Source organism: Nicotiana sylvestris, chromosome 3 (assembly GCF_000393655.2).
Source record: "Nicotiana sylvestris chromosome 3, ASM39365v2, whole genome shotgun sequence".
In the NCBI taxonomy this organism is placed as follows: Eukaryota; Viridiplantae; Streptophyta; class Magnoliopsida; order Solanales; family Solanaceae; genus Nicotiana; species Nicotiana sylvestris.
This window is the reverse complement of record NC_091059.1, coordinates 141838428-141857151: the sequence shown is the minus strand read 5'-3', so window position 1 is coordinate 141857151 and position 18724 is coordinate 141838428. Positions and strand designations below refer to the sequence as shown.

Sequence of the window (18724 nt, the reverse complement as noted above, 5' to 3'; positions counted from 1 at the left end):
TCCCATTGCATGGATTACGATTGCAGTACTGATTGGATGTCCATGGCACAACCTGTTGAAGTTTGGCAAAATGCCAAAGTCCCACATTGGTTGGGAGTTAAGTTTGGAGGGGATTTTTCCCCTATAAAAGAAGGCCTAATGTTTAGGATTGAGACACACCTCTCATTTGCCTTCTCATCTGTTTAAGGCATTTGTATCTTCTCTCTTTAGTATTATTTCACTTGTATTTTTGGAGTGAAATAAAATATTGGTTGTGTCCGAGGAGTAGGCAAAATTAGCCGAACCTCGTAAATTCTGGTGTTCCCTTTATTGTTGCTTTATTGTCTTATTTATTATTTGGTGGCTGTCATAATTTTTGGTATAGTAGTTGTGACTTATTCACACTATATACATTTGGCTTCCGCAACAATTGGTATCAGAGCCAAGGTACTGTCTTAGTATGCTCTGTGGTTGCAGCATAGTCTGATCTTCCACATCAGAAAAGATTTATCTTGGTAACTGAGTCAAGGTTCTGTCTGAGTATGCTCTGTAGTTGCAGCTTAGTCTGATCTTCTACATCAGAAAGGAAATAATCTTGATTTGTGTCGTCAGCTATTAAATAATATTTGTGTCAAATATGGGGGACAATAAACAAGAAGAATCTACATCAAGTGTCAACAATACGCCATCATTGGCATCTTCGCTTATGACAAGAATTGTGTCAAATGCGAAATTTGCGGTCGAAATATTTGACGGGTCCGGACATTTTGGGATGTGGCAAGGCGAGGTTCTAGATGTCCTTTTTCAACAAGGGCTAGATCTGGCCATTGAAGAAAAGAAACCAGATGTTATTGGAGAAGAAGATTGGAGAATTATCAACCGTGTTGCTTGCGGTACCATTCGATCCTACCTTGCTAGAGAGCAGAAATATCCATACACAAAGGAAACTTCTGCAAGTAAATTATGGAAAGCACTGGAGGATAAATTTTTGAAGAAAAACAGTCAAAATAAATTGTACATGAAGAAGAGACTGTTTCACTTCACCTATGTTCCTGGTACCACGATGAATGAACATATCACCAGTTTCAATAAGTTGGTCACAGATTTGCAAAATATGGATACAACTTATGATGATGGTGACTTGGCCTTAATGTTGTTGGCGTCACTTCCTGATGAGTACGAGCACCTTGAAACTACTCTACTCCATGGAAATGACGAAATTTCTCTCAGAGAAGTTTGTTCAGCTTTGTACAGCTATGAACAAAGAAAGCGAGAAAAACAGAAGGGCGGAGAAGGAGAAGCACTGTTTGTGAGGGGTCGTCCTCAAAATCAAACGAGGACAAAGAAGGGAAGATCCAAGTCAAGATCCAGACCCAGCAAAGATGAATGTGCCTTTTGTCGAGAAAAAGGGCACTGGAAGAAAGACTGTCCGAAGTTGAAGAATAAGGCCAAACATAACAATGGAAAGGCTATTATGGATTCAAATGTAGCTGATTGTGATGATTCAGACTTCTCATTAGTTACAACAGAGTCATCAACATCATCAGACATATGGTTGATGGACTCGGCTTGTAGCTATCATATGTGTCCCAATAGGGACTGGTTCGTGGAATTTCAAGAAGGAGAATATGGAGTCATCCACACAGCGGATAACAGCCCTCTTACCTCATATGACATTGGTTCAATACGATTAAGGAACCATGATGGAATGATCAGAACATTGATAGATGTTCGATATGTACCGGATTTGAAGAAGAATCTCATCTCTGTGGGAGCCCTAGAATCAAAAGGGTTCAAAATCATTGCAGAAAATGGAGTGATGAGAGTATGCTCCGGTGCACTAGTGGTAATGAAGGCTAATCGGAAGAATAATAATATGTACCGCTATCGTGGCAGTACAGTTATTGGGACAGCGACAGTAACATCCAGTGACGACAAAGAGGCAGAAGCAACCAAGCTATGGCACATGCGCTTGGGACATGCTGGAGGAAAATCCTTGAAAACTCTATCAGATCAAGGATTGTTAAAAGGAGTAAAGGCTTGCAACTTGGAGTTTTGTGAGCATTGTGTTAAAGGGAAACAGACAAGGGTTAAATTTGGTACAGCGATCCATAATACTAAAGGCATTTTGGATTATGTACACTCTGATGTTTGGGGTCCTTCCAAAACACCTTCATTGGGTGGGAAGCACTATTTTGTAACCTTTGTTGATGATTTTTCCCGAAGAGTATGGGTGTATACAATGAAGAGCAAAGATGAAGTGTTGGGAATTTTTCTCAAATGGAAGATGATGGTGGAGAATCAGACAGGCAGGAGAATCAAGTGTATTCGCACAGACAATGGAGGTGAATACAAAAATGATCATTTCAATAAGGTCTGTGAAAATGATGGCATCATCCGACACTTCACTGTTAGACATACACCACAACAGAATGGAGTGGCAGAACGTATGAACCGGACCTTGCTGGAGAAGGTACGGTGTATGTTGTCCAATGCTGGCTTGGGCAAAGAATTTTGGGCTGAGGCAATTACATATGCATGCCACCTCATTAATCGTCTACCATCTGCTGCTATTGATGGCAAAACACCATTTGAAAAATGGTACGGAAAACCTGCTGTAGATTATAACTCTTTGCACGTGTTTGGCTCAACTGCATATTATCATGTGACGGAGTCAAAATTGGATCCAAGGGCAAAGAAGGCTATTTTTATGGGAATTACTTCTGGAGTCAAAGGATATCGCTTATGGTGTCCTATGACAAAGAAAGTAATGTTCAGCAGAGATGTTACCTTTGATGAATTTGCTATGGTAAATAAGGTAACAAGAAGATACCAAACAAAATGAAGGTGCTTCTAAGCAGGTGGAGTTTGAGGGAAAATTTATTTTTCCTACACAAGAAGCAGAGGAGGAAACAAATGAAGATTACCCTCTGGAAGGAGAGCCAGTAGAGGAGATTCCAACTCAGGAATCTCAACAACAACTTGAATCAATAGCAACCAGCAGGCCAAAAAGAACAATAACGAAACCTGTTCGTCTCATAGAGACGGTTGCTTGTGCAACCTCAATTGTAGCTGATGATGTTCCTACTACTTACAAAGACGCTGTCCAAAGTTCAGAAGAAGATAAGTGGAGGATTGCCATGAATGATGAAATACAGTCCCTTCATCAGAATCATACATGGAGATTGGCCAATCTCCCGAAGGGAAAGAAAGCAATTGGGTGCAAATGGGTATTTGCAAAGAAAGAAGGATTTCCTAACCAATTAGATGTTCGCTACAAAGCAAGATTGGTGGCCAAAGGATATGCTCAAAAGGAGGGAATTGATTACAATGAAGTGTTTTCTCCAGTTGTAAAACATTCCTCCATTAGAATTATGTTGGCTTTGGTAGCACAATTGGATTTGGAACTAGTTCAAATGGATGTAAAAACTGCGTTTTTACATGGAAACTTGGAGGAGGAAATCTACATGACTCAGCCAGAAGGATTCAAAGTTGCTGGAAAAGAAAATATGGTGTGCAAACTTGAAAAATCGTTGTACGGATTGAAACAATCTTCTAGACAATGGTACAAGCGATTTGACGAGTTTATGTTGCGGCAAGGGTACAAGAGAAGCAAATACGATCATTGTGTGTATTTGCACAAGCTTAAAGATGGTTCCTTTGTATATCTTCTCCTATATGTTGATGATATGTTGATAGCTTCCAAGAATTTGGAAGAAATTGATAAGTTGAAGATTCAACTGAAGAAGGAGTTCGAGATGAAGGATTTGGGTGAGGCAAAGAAAATTCTTGGCATGGAGATAATTAGAGATAGACGTTCAAAGAAACTCTGTTTATCTCAAAAGGAATATTTGAAGAGAGTACTTCAACGTTTTGGCATAGATGACAAGACTAAGCCAGTTAGTACTCCACTTGCTTCCCATTTTAAGCTAAGTACTACTATGTCGCCAATGGATGAAGCTGAACGAGAGTATATGTCAAAGGTACCATACACAAATGTTGTTGGTAGCTTGATGTATGCAATGGTTTGCACAAGGCCTGACATTTCACAAGCTGTTGGAGTTATTAGCAGATATATGCACAATCCAGGGAAGGAGCATTGGCAAGCTGTGAAGTGGATTCTACGGTATATTCATAATACTGTAGATGTCGGGTTAGTTTTTGAGCAGGAAGACAATCAGTCTGTAGTTGGATATTGTGACTCAGATTTTGCGGGTGATATGGACAAACGAAGATCAACTACTGGTTATGTGTTTACTTTTGCAAAGGCACCAGTTAGTTGGAAGTCTACTTTGCAGTCAACAGTTGCTTTGTCTACAACAGAGGCAGAGTACATGGCTATTACAGATGCTGTGAAAGAGGCAATTTGGCTTCAAGGATTGCTAAAGGAGCTTGGTGTTGAACAAAAAGGTATCACAATTTTTTGTGATAGTCAAAGTGCTATTCAATTAGCGAAGAACCAAGTTTATCATGCAAGGACGAAGCACATTGATGTTCGGTATCATTTCGTACGAGAAGTCATAGAAAAAGGTGGAGTCACGGTGAAGAAAATTCATACTACAGAGAATCCTGCTGATATGCTGACAAAGGTGGTGACTGCGGTCAAGTTTCAACATTGTTTGGATTTGATCAACATTGTTGAACACTGAAGATTGAAGATGAAGACACAACCAAAATTTGTTATTGAGAGAGAATTGAAAATGTGGAATTTTGCCAAGGTGGAGATTTGTTGAAGTTTGGCAAAATGCCAAAGTCCCACATTGGTTGGGAGTTAAGTTTGGAGGGGATTTTTCCCCTATAAAAGAAGGCCTAATGTTTAGGATTGAGACACACCTCTCATTTGCCTTCTCATCTGTTTAAGGCATTTGTATCTTCTCTCTTTAGTATTATTTCACTTGTATTTTTGGAGTGAAATAAAATATTGGTTGTGTCCGAGGAGTAGGCAAAATTAGCTGAACCTCGTAAATTCTGGTGTTCCCTTTATTGTTGCTTTATTGTCTTATTTATTATTTGGTGGCTGTCATAATTTTTGGTATGGTAGTTGTGACTTATTCACACTATATACATTTGGCTTCCGCAACACAACCTTCATCCTGTATCAATCATGCATTGATCATTTGTTTTGATGTTATACTCCTGTTGTTCTTCCTATTCACTCTATTTTTCAAGTCATCTCTAAAATCTACCAACATTCCTGCTCGTTTTTCTGGGTTCTCGCATTTGCAGTCGGCATCTGCCATTTTTAATGGTTTCCTGGGGATACTATATTTGTCCTTATTCATTTGGCTGTATGTTGACCAGGTGAAGAAAACCCATAGTACATTGCCGCTGCATTGGTGGTTACTAATCTTGTTTCATGGAATTACATGGTTATCAGTAAGTTTAACCACAAGCCTTCGGGGGAACCATATTTCAAGAATCCCTCTGAGGCTCTTGTCAATTCTTGCCTTTGTCTTTGCTGGAATTTTTGCGGCTGTGTCACTCGTTGCGGCTGTTATTGGTAAAGAGGTAACAATGAAGATAGCTCTAGATATTTTGTCCTTTGTAGGAGCGTGCTTATTGTTGTTATGCACCTACAAGGGGCTGCAGCATGAAGAGAGAGATACAAATGATCTTTATGCTCCCTTAAATGGTGCTGCCAATGGAATCTGCAAAAGTGATTCTGTTAGTTCCGACACTCCCTTTGCTAAGGCTGGGATTCTTAATAAAATGTCATTTTGGTGGTTGAATCCACTGATGAAGAAGGGGAAGCACAATACTCTTGAGGATGAAGACATGCCCACATTGCGTGAGACAGATCGTGCTGAATCTTGTTACTTAATGTATGTGGATCTACTGAACAAACATAAACAAGTTGATCCCTCTTCTCATCCTTCCATTTTGAAGACAATTGTGTTATGTCACCGGAAGGAGCTAATTGTGTCAGGATTCTTTGCGCTTCTGAAAATAACTACTCTTTCTGCTGGTCCTCTGCTTCTTAATGCGTTCATTAAAGTAGCTGAAGGAGACGCAGCTTTTAAAAATGAGGGATATCTATTGGCCATTCTGCTTTTTATATCAAAGATCGTGGAGTCCTTGTCACAAAGGCAATGGTACTTCAGAAGCAGACTAATTGGTCTAAAAGTAAGGTCTTTACTTACATCAGCCATTTATAAGAAGCAGATAAGATTATCCAATGCTGCTAAGTTGATGCATTCTAGTGGCGAGATCATGAACTATGCAACTGTGGATGCTTATCGAATTGGAGAGTTTCCTTTTTGGTTGCATCAGACCTGGACGACCAGTGTCCAGCTCTGCTTTGCTCTTATCATTCTCTTCCGCACAGTCGGACTTGCAACTATTGCATCCTTGGTAGTGATTATACTCACTGTGCTGTGCAACACTCCGCTAGCAAAGTTGCAACATAAATTCCAGACCAAGCTAATGGTAGCACAAGATGATAGGCTCAAGGCTACGTCAGAGGCTCTTGTGAATATGAAAGTTCTGAAATTATATGCGTGGGAAACTCATTTTAAGAGTGTAATTGAAAGTTTGAGGAGAGTAGAAGAGAAATGGTTATCAGCCGTTCAGTTGAGTAAGGGATATAATGTCTTCCTTTTGTGGTCCTCACCTGTTTTGGTCTCTGCTGCAACATTTGGGTCTTGTTATTTCCTACGTGTTCCACTGTATGCAAGCAACGTTTTCACCTTTGTAGCAACTTTACGTATTGTTCAGGATCCAATAAGAACCATTCCTGACGTTATTGGTGTGGTGATTCAAGCCAAGGTTTCTTTTGCAAGGATTGTGAAGTTCCTCGAGGCCTCCGAGCTAGAAAATGCAAACGTTGGGCTGGATCACAACTTTGCAAGTACACATAATGCTGTACTTATCAAATCAGCTAATCTCTCATGGGAAGAGAATCCATCTCGACCTACCCTGAGAAATATTAATTTGGAGGTTAGACCCGGTGAGAAGATTGCTATATGTGGGGAGGTGGGCTCAGGAAAGTCAACTCTTCTGGCAGCAATTCTTGGAGAGGTTCCAAGTATCCAAGGAACTGTAAGTTGTACTGGTTAGTTACTGTTTTCCTTGCTAGGTAAGAAAATGATAAGTAGGTTCTGGAAGTTTACTGTAAGCACATACGTAATTAACTTCACGTCCTGCACAAGAAAATAATTCCATATCCCCAACTTTTATATAGATTCTCTGTGTTCTGCAGGTTCAAGTTAATGGAAGAATGGCCTATGTCTCTCAGTCGGCATGGATTCAGACGGGGTCAATACGAGAAAATATTTTGTTTGGTTCTCCACAGGATAACCAGAGATACCAGCAAACATTGAAAAAATGTTCACTTTTAAAAGACCTTGAGTTGCTACCTTATGGTGATCTCACTGAAATAGGTGAAAGAGGAGTTAATCTTAGTGGTGGTCAAAAGCAGCGCATTCAACTTGCTCGTGCACTGTATTATAATGCTGATATATATCTCCTGGATGATCCATTCAGTGCTGTAGATGCCCACACTGCTAGTAGTCTATTCAATGTGAGAAATAGTATTGTGCTTCATATCGTTTCTTCTGACGTGCAAGCTCAAATTTGAACCGGTCCTTTGCAGGATTACGTCATGAGAGCTCTCTCGGGGAAGACCGTCTTACTTGTGACTCACCAAGTTGATTTTCTTCCTGCTTTTGATGTGGTTCTGGTTATTTTTCTTGATGAACTTCTCTTTCTAATATGACTTCTTATCGATGGCTTGTTTTTCTAAAGAAGAAAAAGAAAGTGAACTCTTGAATCCCTGATATATTCTCTGTAAAATCACATTGATATTTGAAATTGAATGGTTATATTCACAAGAAATGGCCTTACATATGTTTAATTTATTCGCAGTTAATGTCAGATGGAGAAATTCTAGATGCAGCTCCATATCATCAGTTATTGGCATTGAGCAAAGAATTCCAGGACTTGGTCGATGCACACAAAGAGACCGCTTCAGAAAGGGTTGCAGAGGTTAATCCATCATCAAGGAGGGAATCTCGTTCAAGAGAAACTCATAAAACTGATACTGACAAAAATTCTATAGCCTCTGTAGGTGATCAGCTGATTAAGCAAGAAGAGAGAGAAGTCGGAGATACTGGATTTAAGCCTTATTTTCAGTATCTAAATCAGAACAAAGGGTACTTCTTCTTTGTCATGGCTGTACTTTCCTTCATAACATATGTGGTTGGTCAGATATCACAGAACTCCTGGATGGCTGCAAATGTTGATAATCCCCAAGTTAGCACTTTGAGACTTATTGCAGTTTACTTGCTAATTGGTGTTGTATCAACATTGTTTTTGCTATCTCGATCTCTATTGACTGTCTTTTTGAGTTTGCAATCATCAAATTCCTTGTTCTCTCAGCTATTAAATTCTCTTTTCCGTGCTCCTATGTCATTTTATGACTCTACACCTTTGGGAAGGATATTTAGCAGGGTAAATAGCTCAAACATGAACATTGAAATACAAGCTATAACATTGATACTAAGTATGTTTATGGACCTAACCATTTTTGCTATCTCTCCACTACCCCAAACCCGTGTATGCAGGTCTCATCAGATTTGAGTATAGTTGATCTTGATGTTCCTTTCAACTTGATTTTCGCCTTTGGATCTACCACAAACTTCTATGCTAATCTTACAGTGCTAACTGTTGTCACTTGGCAAGTTCTGGTTATCTCAATCCCAATGGTTTTTCTTGCCATTCAGTTGCAGGTAAGAGTTGACTGTTTTATTTATCTCAACATCCTGTATTTGAGTTCCATGGCTCTGCCCACTGTATGAAAGTAGGACAGGATTTGTTACTGTTAAACACATTCTTAACTTCTCATTTCTTTTACGCTCTATGTCTCCAAACTGAATAGTTCGGAAATATGATTCTCTAGCAAAGGTTGTAGGATTTTAAAGCTTTAATTCTCTGCAACACTATTCTCTTACGTGCCAACAGTAACTGGTAAATTGAAACTTTAAACTCTCTTACTCATGGCAGAAATACTACTATGCGTCTGCCAAAGTGTTGATGCGGATAAATGGTACTACCAAATCATTTGTGGCCAACCATCTTGCTGAATCTATTGCCGGAGCTGTGACTATAAGGGCATTCAAAGAGGAAGACAGATTTTTTATGAAGACTTTTGATCTAATTGATATAAATGCCAGTCCGTTTTTCCACAATTTTGCAGCAAATGAGTGGTTGATTCAACGACTGGAAACTATTAGTGCAACTTTTCTTGCATCCTCGGCACTTTGCATGGTTTTGCTTCCTCCAGGGACTTTCAGTTCAGGTATGCCATGATAAATATTAATCTTGGGACTCGAATAAAGGATTCTATATTATTGTTCCTTAACCTTTTGCCTGCTGTTAAACAGGAGGTTTTCTAATAACAGGCTATTATTCTTTTGCAGGATTTATTGGGATGGCTTTGTCCTATGGTCTTTCCTTAAACATGTCTCTTGTTGCTTCCATTCAAATCCAGTGCAGGCTAGCAAATTACATAATTTCTGTAGAAAGACTTAACCAGTATATGCACATTCCAAGTGAAGCTCCTGAAATTGTTAAAGAGAACCGTCCACCAGTCAATTGGCCAACGAGGGGTAAAGTTGAAATTCAAGATTTGCAGGTAAATTTTTTCTCACCACCCTAATTTTCTTGTATTTAGAACTGATCAAGATGCTGATAAGTATACTCCAAAACAGATCAAATATAGGGAAGATTCCCCTCTTGTTCTAAGGGGGATCACTTGTACGTTTGAAGGAGGTCATAAGATTGGTATTGTTGGGCGAACTGGGAGTGGCAAGACTACACTCATCGGGGCCCTATTTCGATTAGTGGAACCAGCAGGTGGAAGGATTTTGATAGATGAAATTGACATTTCTAAAATCGGTCTTCATGATTTAAGGTCCCAATTCGGGATTATACCTCAGGACCCTACACTCTTCAATGGAACAGTAAGATACAACTTGGATCCCTTATGTCAGCATACTGATGAGGAAATATGGGAGGTAGGTTAACTTATTATGTATTTGTTTTTTTTTTTTTTTTTTTTTTTTTGCTTTTGCACTAGACGGAGAATGTGCATTGTACCAAAGCGATCTTCTGATTCATTGCATTCATTCTCATCTCCATTGGAAAGGTTCTTGCAAAATGTCAGCTGAAAGAGGCAGTTGAAGAAAAAGCAAAGGGGCTTGACTCATTGGGTAAGTTTTCCAGCAGCAGGTATGATTATTTTATCCAAGTAGGTTTCTGTTGACCATTGTAGAGTTATTTCAGTTGTGGAAGATGGATCAAACTGGAGCATGGGGCAGCGGCAATTGTTCTGTTTGGGACGTGCTCTTTTGAGGAAAAGCAAGATTTTGGTGCTTGACGAAGCAACTGCATCGATCGACAATGCCACTGATATGATATTGCAGAAAACTATCAGGACAGAATTTTCTAACAGTACTGTAATTACAGTTGCCCACAGGATACCTACAGTAATGGATTGTACGATGGTTATGGCCATTAGTGATGGTAAGACTTGGTGGTTTTCTTTTACAGACGACTATGTTCAGACTTTCAAACATGCTAATCCCAGAATGTTTTAGCTGTAGTAACTTTAACTTTGTTTGAGATTACAGGGCATTTAGTGGAGTATGATGAACAATGAAGCTGATGAAGCAAGAAGGTTCGCTCTTCGGGCAACTTGTGAAGGAGTATTGGTCTCATTATCACTCCACGGATCTCATTGAAGATAACTGCATGTTTGCAGTATCTTCTTTGGCCTAAACACATACTACCCATGTAACCATGCAACTGTTATAGACGCCCAACAAGCAACCATTACTGCAGCGGAGAGCTAAATGTCCATCTGTATTTCATGAGCATGTGAAGTTAATCAAGATAAGGAATCTGGAATAACATAAACAAACGTTTCACTGAGCAAGAAAAGTATAGGAGCTTGCTAATGTAACTTGAAGGCTTGGGAGGTAGTGAGTGTGACTTGGATAAACAACAAGTGCTTTCACTTTACCATTGTTTATTTAAATAGCATGTTAGAAAATCTTCTTGATTCCTTTCTTACTTGTTAGCTCCTCTTGCTTATCTTAGATACTTTCCACTGAGTACAGAAAATAAAATTGAGACTCTAAACAAGAACAAGATGATACTAAATTGAACAGGAAATAGTACTTATACAAGTAACAGTAGTTTTTCAGTCATGTCTGTTTCTTTCAATAAATTTAAGCAAATAAATTTAATTCTTCTTCCTTCAACTTAACTATATGATACATTTTTTGACGTCTTTCTATTTAAGAAATGAGAATAGGTTGCAGGGTAAGGAATTAGTTACAATTGAAGGGGCATTCAAACCAATTCTCTGAAATAGTTATGAATAAGTTTGCATGTCCTTCCTGTTTTCAATTTAACATTGAAAACACCCAAAATGTTGCAATTGAATTTCAGAGTTGGTGCTACAGTCAAGTTCAAAAGGAGAACAAGGAAACCGATAAACCACAAATGTAACTAAGGAGAGAGACATTTCTCATATTATAATTATAAAACCAAAACAGAAGATGGTTTAGCATTATAAAGCTACGCGATAGCTAGACAGAGCCTATTTAGTTTAGAGGCCTGTCATAAACCTAGTGATGATATCACTGGGAACATTTTAGCAAATAACTTAGATTGAAATACTATTTGGAATTCCTTTGGCAGTGAGTCCTGGTTCACTTGTCGGATAGAGCAATGTGTATGGCATCTTAACAGGACCTGTCCTGTTCTTCCACTTCTTGTCATTGTTCATCTTTGTAATATTCTCCTCAATTTCAGCAAGCTTCTTTCCAAACCTTTCAAATGCTTGCAGCGCTTCTTTGTCCTTGGTCCATTCAGCAGAATCCCTCTGGCCAAGATAAATTTCATCAGAAGTATGTGTTGACAAAACTTCGAGAGCAGATATTCCAATCAGAGTCTGGAACTGTGGTGTAATTGTCTTCAGATATCCCTTTACAGGGTTCACCTTCAACTCCTCATACTCAGGAGTTCCTGGCTCGGGAATAAGCCTTCGGCTCATACCAGGGCGATTTGGTGCAAAGCCTCCATAAGGGTACTGCCCAAAATTAACAGCTGCATGAAGAGCAGAAGCCATCCAGATAATGATAGTCACTGAGTCAATGAGTTCTTGGCGTGTCTGCATTTTAGGCCACCAAGGCTCATCTTTCTTGTCACCATGTCCTACTTCACGGAGTTCTTTCCACCAGGCTTGAAGTTCAGTGTCCACTTGAAGCATGTCATCTGATTTATAATACAAACAAATATATTCTTGTACCCAACTTTTGATTGCTGACCAGATTTCAAGTCCATCCACAGCATAAGGATAGTCTTCAATAAGTAGGCGGACACCATGTTTGGATGAAGGATCTTCGACTGCCACTCCTCTGAAGAAAAACAGTACACAAAAAAGCAGTATTACATTAGGAAATCATTACATAGTAGATAAACTAGCACACCAAGTTGCGAGTTACCTCTTAACAAGTTCCGCAGGGAGAGCTTGATCAGGGAAAACCCAGTCCCGGTAAGCAATAGATGTTAACTCCATTGACAATGGTCCTGGGAAAACAGTCTTCTCAACAATACCTCCAGCATTAAGCACAGCCTGTCGAGCCAAGGCATTGATATGCATAGTATCACGGAAGTGAGGATGCAAAAGCTTATAGACAGGATGGAGCACGCTTAGCTGCCTATTTGCAGCAATCACAAAAGGCTCAACTGATGCATGAGTACGTAACCTGTGAAGAACATTAGACGTGTGATCAAACAAATATTCAGTAACAGAATAAACTGCATAGACTTCAGTTAGTTTGAAATACCAGTGACTGAGAAGCTGATGAACTCCAGAATCATTAATTGCTACAAATGCCTTTGCAATTTGCCATAAGGCACCCTCAACACCGTTTTCAGCTGGAGTGAATACTTTGCTTATAGCGCCAAGTTGATCTCCATCTGGATGAGGCAAGCTTAGTTCAATGGCCAGTGGCTTCAAAGTACCGTCCTTTTGCAGAAAGAGCACAGTTCTTGAGGCATAAATCTTTGAATGAGAAGTGTTAACTTTCCTCGCATATGGCATTACAATGTCATGGTAGTTCAGCATGAAAAGTCGGTTCACCTCCATGGCCTAAGAAGTAGCAAATGTACATTTGAGTTAGATTCATTCCAAAGCAAGAAACAATAACCCGTTTAGTCACTTACCTGTTCAATGGTCATTCCATCTAGCTGATTCTGTATTTGTTCTCTGGTTATTTTGCTTGTTTGGTCACCAAAAGTTTTTGGATCCAGTTTGCTAGTCAGGGGGAACTCCTGTACCAAAAATGAATAGAATGTCATCTACTCCATTCCTCGGACAATAGACAAGATAGAAGAATTAGAAAAAAAAACTGGAAGACTATACTTTTAGACCAGTTATGCACACAGGGTTCAATCCAGCTAACGTCTCTCTTCCAAATTCTTCATCTGACATCCAAGCTGACTTCTCCTCTGTTTCACCAAATTAAAATTTTAGAGAACACAACAAAAATTGAATTATTACAGAAATGACTCAACTGAAAGTCTGATCCAAAATTACCTCTAATAACATGTGGTGTTGGATACTTGAGAAATCCTGGAGTTCCAGGTTCATACACTTTCAGTACATCGTCAAAGCTGTTGAACTCATTGAGAGAGAGATTTCCTAAAGAAGCAAGCTGAGGAGCAAAGACTTGCGCAATGGCTTTCTGTGAATTACTTAGGACATCTGTCATCTTTAAAGGCGAAAACTTTTCATCCCTCGGGACATAAATTGCAAAGCTAGCTATTTGTGGAAGCCGGCTTTCACTGTTAGGATCTGTCCAAGAAAGTGTAAAAATAAACAAATAGGGGTACATATGTGTATATAGGTTTTAAAAATAGTGCAAATGCTTTTATTGAAAGACTTTACCAGCCTTAGATGGTGGTCGTCCTGTTCTTCCTCTTCGCGGATAAGGATACTCTACAGAACCCCCAAGAACTGGTCTGGCATAAAGTGGACCATTGTCTGGATCTCCAAGATCATTGTAACAATCATAGTCATAAACCCTGTCCCATTCTTGAAGCTTTCCAGTTCCATTTCCTCTCAACAAGAGCAACTCTTCTTCTCTGTACACGCGCAATGCTGCAGGAGTTTCACTCGGAAGCCAAGCCTGTTGCCAATCATGAAAAGAAATTATCAAATGGAGAATGAGAAAATTATCTGATCTATAGCACTAATTTGAATCATTTTGCTTGTACCTGATTCACAAAGAAAATGCGGTCCGACTTATATTTCTCAGCAGGATAAACCCAAGAATTGCAGACAAATTGCACAGTGTCTTGACTTGGATCACTAGCTTCAAGAGTGAGTGACTTGAGATAGAATTCACTTGTATTAAGATTCTTGATGATGAATGCACCTGGAGCTCCAAGAACTTCATGATCCCACTCAAATATGACACAAAACTTCGATTCACTGCCTGATTTGTTCTCATCTCTTAAATGTGAAGGATTCCCAAGCTCCCCTTTCAAAGTTTTTCCTTCAACAATATAAAAACATGATTGTTAATCCACAAATTCAAAAGAAAATGCATATAGTCACACTTATCTGGAGCACTAACACACTAGCTACATAGAATATAACTAGATTGAACGATGAGAAATGGAGTGAATTTTTTTTGAAAAGTATTTAAAAAGTTCAAACCTTGATCTCCATGGACAGAGCTAACTAGCTGCAGGATGACCTTATGTCCAAGAATTTCATAAGTTTCATGTGGAGCTAATAGTTGAGAAGAACCAAGGTCCAAAGGTGTCTTTTTCATGAGCAGAACAGTGCCATTTATCATTTTGATTTCACGTTTGTCAGTGGATGCCATTATCACTTTGGTAAAGTACAGTAAGCCAATATTGCAATGGAGTGATTAACCAAGGATTTCGGATTAGGCTTAATAAAAAAAACAGTAGAAGGTGCTCTGATTTTATAGGTGAAAACTGGCTAGTCTTATGTGACGATTGGAATCCAGTCAATACAGTTTCATAAATGTGAAAGTGTTGGAACTTGAGTGTTTCATGAATTTTAAAATACTCCTTAATTCTAAGTCACAACTACTTTGAACTTAATTCAATTACCAGAGACTTGGTAAGTGTGTATTTAGTAGAGACATTTATCTTAGTTTACATTAAATGTGCGATTGAATATGGCGTACGCAGAAATTTTTGTAAGCGGTGTTAAAATTTATAAAAGAATTGGAATATAACTTTGATTATCATACTTTTAGACAAAAAATAGTCTTAGTCTATTGTTTTGTTGATTCTTAAGTTAGAAAAGGTCCTGAGTTCAATTCTACTTCATCACAATTTTTAACTACAAAGGCTCTCTCAAATATTTGAGAAAGAAAGATGTGGTAGTTGAGGTTTGAACTTTTGACCTCTTAGAGAAAAATCAAACACATTACCAACACACCAAGAAAAAATTTATATCAAATGGAGTTATTTTTTCCTAATTATCCGTTTCCGTACAGTATTAATATATATATACTTCGATGAAGCGGTGTCGCATGACACCGTTTCGGTAAGCGTAAATCCGCCCCTGACAATATACACTCTAATAGTAGTACATATGATACACGATATACACTCTAATACATGATAAAAGTTTTCCATTTATTATCTTGAAGAATGGGAATTAGGATTAGGAATGTTCAACTTGAATATTGATTAAATCCCTTCTTCATATGCTACTGCAGGAACTTGTATGTAATACTAGTACTATATTTTGTAATTTTTTTTTTTACATATATTTTATAATTATCTCAAAGTAAGTTTTTTCATTTGCTTTTTTTTTAAACTTTATTATTGGATTTAGATGTTCATTATTTCTCAAAGTGTAAGTTTTTCCTTAACTTTTCCTTTCAAGTCTCTTAATAGGTCCTTGAGTTTTTTCTCAACTTTTCCTTTCTGGTCTCTTGATAGGTCATTGTGTTTAATGACCTTTAAATTGGTTTACAAGCCTTATATATCTATCTATATATTATATTAAAAGCACAAAACTCCTTAATGAAATGTCGTTCGCTTTTTTTTATTCTTTAAAAATAAATTTCATACTGGACAAATTCGTCATTTAATTATTTTGTCCTACAATTTAGGAGTTTGAGATCAACTATAAGTATGACTATCAAATCTATTTTTATTTAGGCTGTATAGGAAGTCCTAATATTTATGTCACACCCCAACCTTGGGAGGTGTGGCTGGCACCCGATGCCCGAAAGCCCGAGCGAACCAACCATGAGATATGATCCGAAATATAATAACCTGCAGGCAGAAGAGCCCAACACGACATATATATATAACCTAGGCCAACAAGGCTGCAACAACAGTATAACAGCTATCTAGGAGGCCGATAGGGCCATACGAACAATATATATATATATATATATATATATATATATATATATAATGACCGCTAGTCTGCAAGGCTCTAAGAGTGTAAGACAATCTCAACAGGGCGGGACAAAGCCCCCGACATGCCCAAAACCACACATAACATCTGTAATAGTACCTATGGACTCAAAGTCAGTAACTCCGAAGAAGTGGAGTGCGAAACCCAACGCTGATCCTGGGAGTCCTACTGAGGAGGCACGCCGCTCTGTCTATCCGAACCTGTGGGCATGAACACAGCGCATAAAAATGCGTCAGTATGAAATATGTACTGAATATGTAGGGCGACAAGTGTAACATGAAAAATGTAATTAACAAGAGAAGAGATATAGAGACAATTTGAATTCTGAAACTAGCCTCGGTAGGAAACTAAAATTCAACATGGATATAAATGTATGCTCGTGAAATCGTCGTTCACTATTGCTACTTATAATATATCACATTATATAATAATAACTCCCTTTGTGGGGCTATAATATCCATAACATACCCGGCCATAATAAAGGCTCGGTAGAATCGTACCCGGCCATGTGAAGCTCAGTAATCCCAACTGATCAGTGGTTACACAATATATGTCATACCTGGCCGACTATAGTGCGGCTTGGTAATGAAAGTAAATACATACATATACTAAATCATGAATTATATAGGTGCAATGCGAAACCAACCTTAAAAGATGTATTCTAAGAAGAGTCAAAGTGCCCTACCATCATTATTCCTTGACTATCATGGTTGTTGCTAAAATATTTAATTTTTTTTTACTACGAGCCAACAAGTACTAAGAATATGAGAGTTATGTATTATGAATACCTTTGAAGTAAGTGTTACTTATTCATGATTTATATGAACGTCAAAAGGAGAACGAGTAAAAAGGCTCTAGTTCTTTTTAAGCAAGGAACACGGAAATCCGAGAATTCATAGATATCCTCTAAAGTAAGCAATCTATGAGAAAGGATCAGATCTAAGCATCTTTATAAGTTGAAGGTGAAATAACTCGAATTCGACGAGACAATTCGATAAACGTTTATTCGAATTCTAGTCATGCCGAAAAGTATAGCGAAAGCCCTACATACCTTGTCGATGGAGTTATATACTGTTTCCGAGACCTCGAAAGCCTTAGGAATGATTTCCTACATAATACGAACCATTCAAAATCAAATTCAAGCTCATAGCTTATATAATTCTTCATTTAGACATTTACGCGAACAACTTGTGGCCATGAATTTGTAGACTTTTTTGTAGATTAATTTCCCCCCAACACACCACCAAATTTTACTTTACTACATCTACTCATCGACAAGATTCCATCCATGTCTTCACAGATCCAAACTACACAATAAAACCATATAGAACAGCCCCAACAATCAAGCCATATTAAGAGAGGTTTCTTAAAAAAATCAAGAACATTTCTATAGAGGTTTCAACTATTTCTTAGGAATTCTTATGGTAGAAGTTTACAAAGATCAAAGAGGAAGTTAAATCATACCTTATGTGACCAGAATTACTCAAAATTCGAAATTACTTCAAGGCGGAGTCTTGCTATGAAAAGTGAAACACCGAAGAATTCACGATTCCGAAGCTACCATGGTGTTCTCCATCTTGAGGATGACTAAATTGTTGTTATGCTTGGCTAGATGGATGGGAGAAGTTTGAGAGGAAATCCCTAGGTTTTTGGTTCTGTTTTGGAGAGGATAAAACACAGGGGTTTCAGTTTTAAAGAATGACTTAAATAAATTTTTTTAAACTAAACCCGACTAAGCACACTGTTCCCGTAACAGTGTGCACCCCTGTACGAAAAGGTTAATATCTCTCTACTCCAAAGTTTTATTAACGAACGGTTTGTTGCGTTGGAAACTAGACTCATAGACCTTCGATTCTGTAGGTAGAACACACCATAACTCCCAGTATATTGAGAGAAAAGCTCATCAACATTTTATCTAAATTCCAGTGAAATTTAAACCCGTAACTTGCGGCGATCTTTGTCGAATTTTTAATCACAACTCAAATAACTTCCAATCTTAACGTATAACTATCGCATCATTTAAATATCTTATAGAAATTATCTTCCTATCGAATTATCCCATTTACAGTATGATAACACCGAATACACAAGGTGTAACATTCTCCCCTCCTTAAGAACATTCGTCCTCGAATGTTAACGGTTAACCTAACTTCTGAATTTTTTTTTTAAAAATTTCGCTAGAGTTTCCTTTATAAATTGGACTATGCAAAACCTGTCATCAGCCCAACATACATATCTAAGGCAACACAGGGCTACACA

The 18724-nt window shown here is 38.3% G+C and overlaps 1 protein-coding gene, 1 long non-coding RNA gene and 1 pseudogene across 2 annotated transcripts; 1 reads left to right on the top strand and 2 right to left on the bottom strand.

The window, feature by feature from the left end:
• The first annotated feature begins 4091 nt into the window (after positions 1–4091).
• On the top strand, positions 4092–11144 carry LOC104228801 (ABC transporter C family member 10-like; annotated as a pseudogene).
• A 343-nt stretch (positions 11145–11487) lies between these two features.
• On the bottom strand, positions 11488–14982 carry LOC104228802 (probable linoleate 9S-lipoxygenase 5). Its single transcript, XM_009781344.2, has 9 exons — positions 14711–14982; positions 14266–14546; positions 13937–14177; positions 13586–13843; positions 13412–13497; positions 13213–13320; positions 12834–13138; positions 12489–12752; positions 11488–12401 (listed from the first exon to the last, which is right to left on the bottom strand). The coding sequence occupies exons 1-9, from the start codon at positions 14880–14882 to the stop codon at positions 11648–11650; spliced, it is 2469 nt and encodes an 822-aa protein (XP_009779646.1). The 5' UTR covers positions 14883–14982; the 3' UTR covers positions 11488–11647.
• A 1615-nt stretch (positions 14983–16597) lies between these two features.
• On the bottom strand, positions 16598–18094 carry LOC104228803 (uncharacterized). The gene is made up of 3 exons (XR_711421.2): positions 17930–18094; positions 17517–17573; positions 16598–16665 (listed from the first exon to the last, which is right to left on the bottom strand). It is a non-coding gene; the product is annotated as an uncharacterized lncRNA (long non-coding RNA).
• Between the last annotated feature and the right edge of the window lie 630 nt (positions 18095–18724).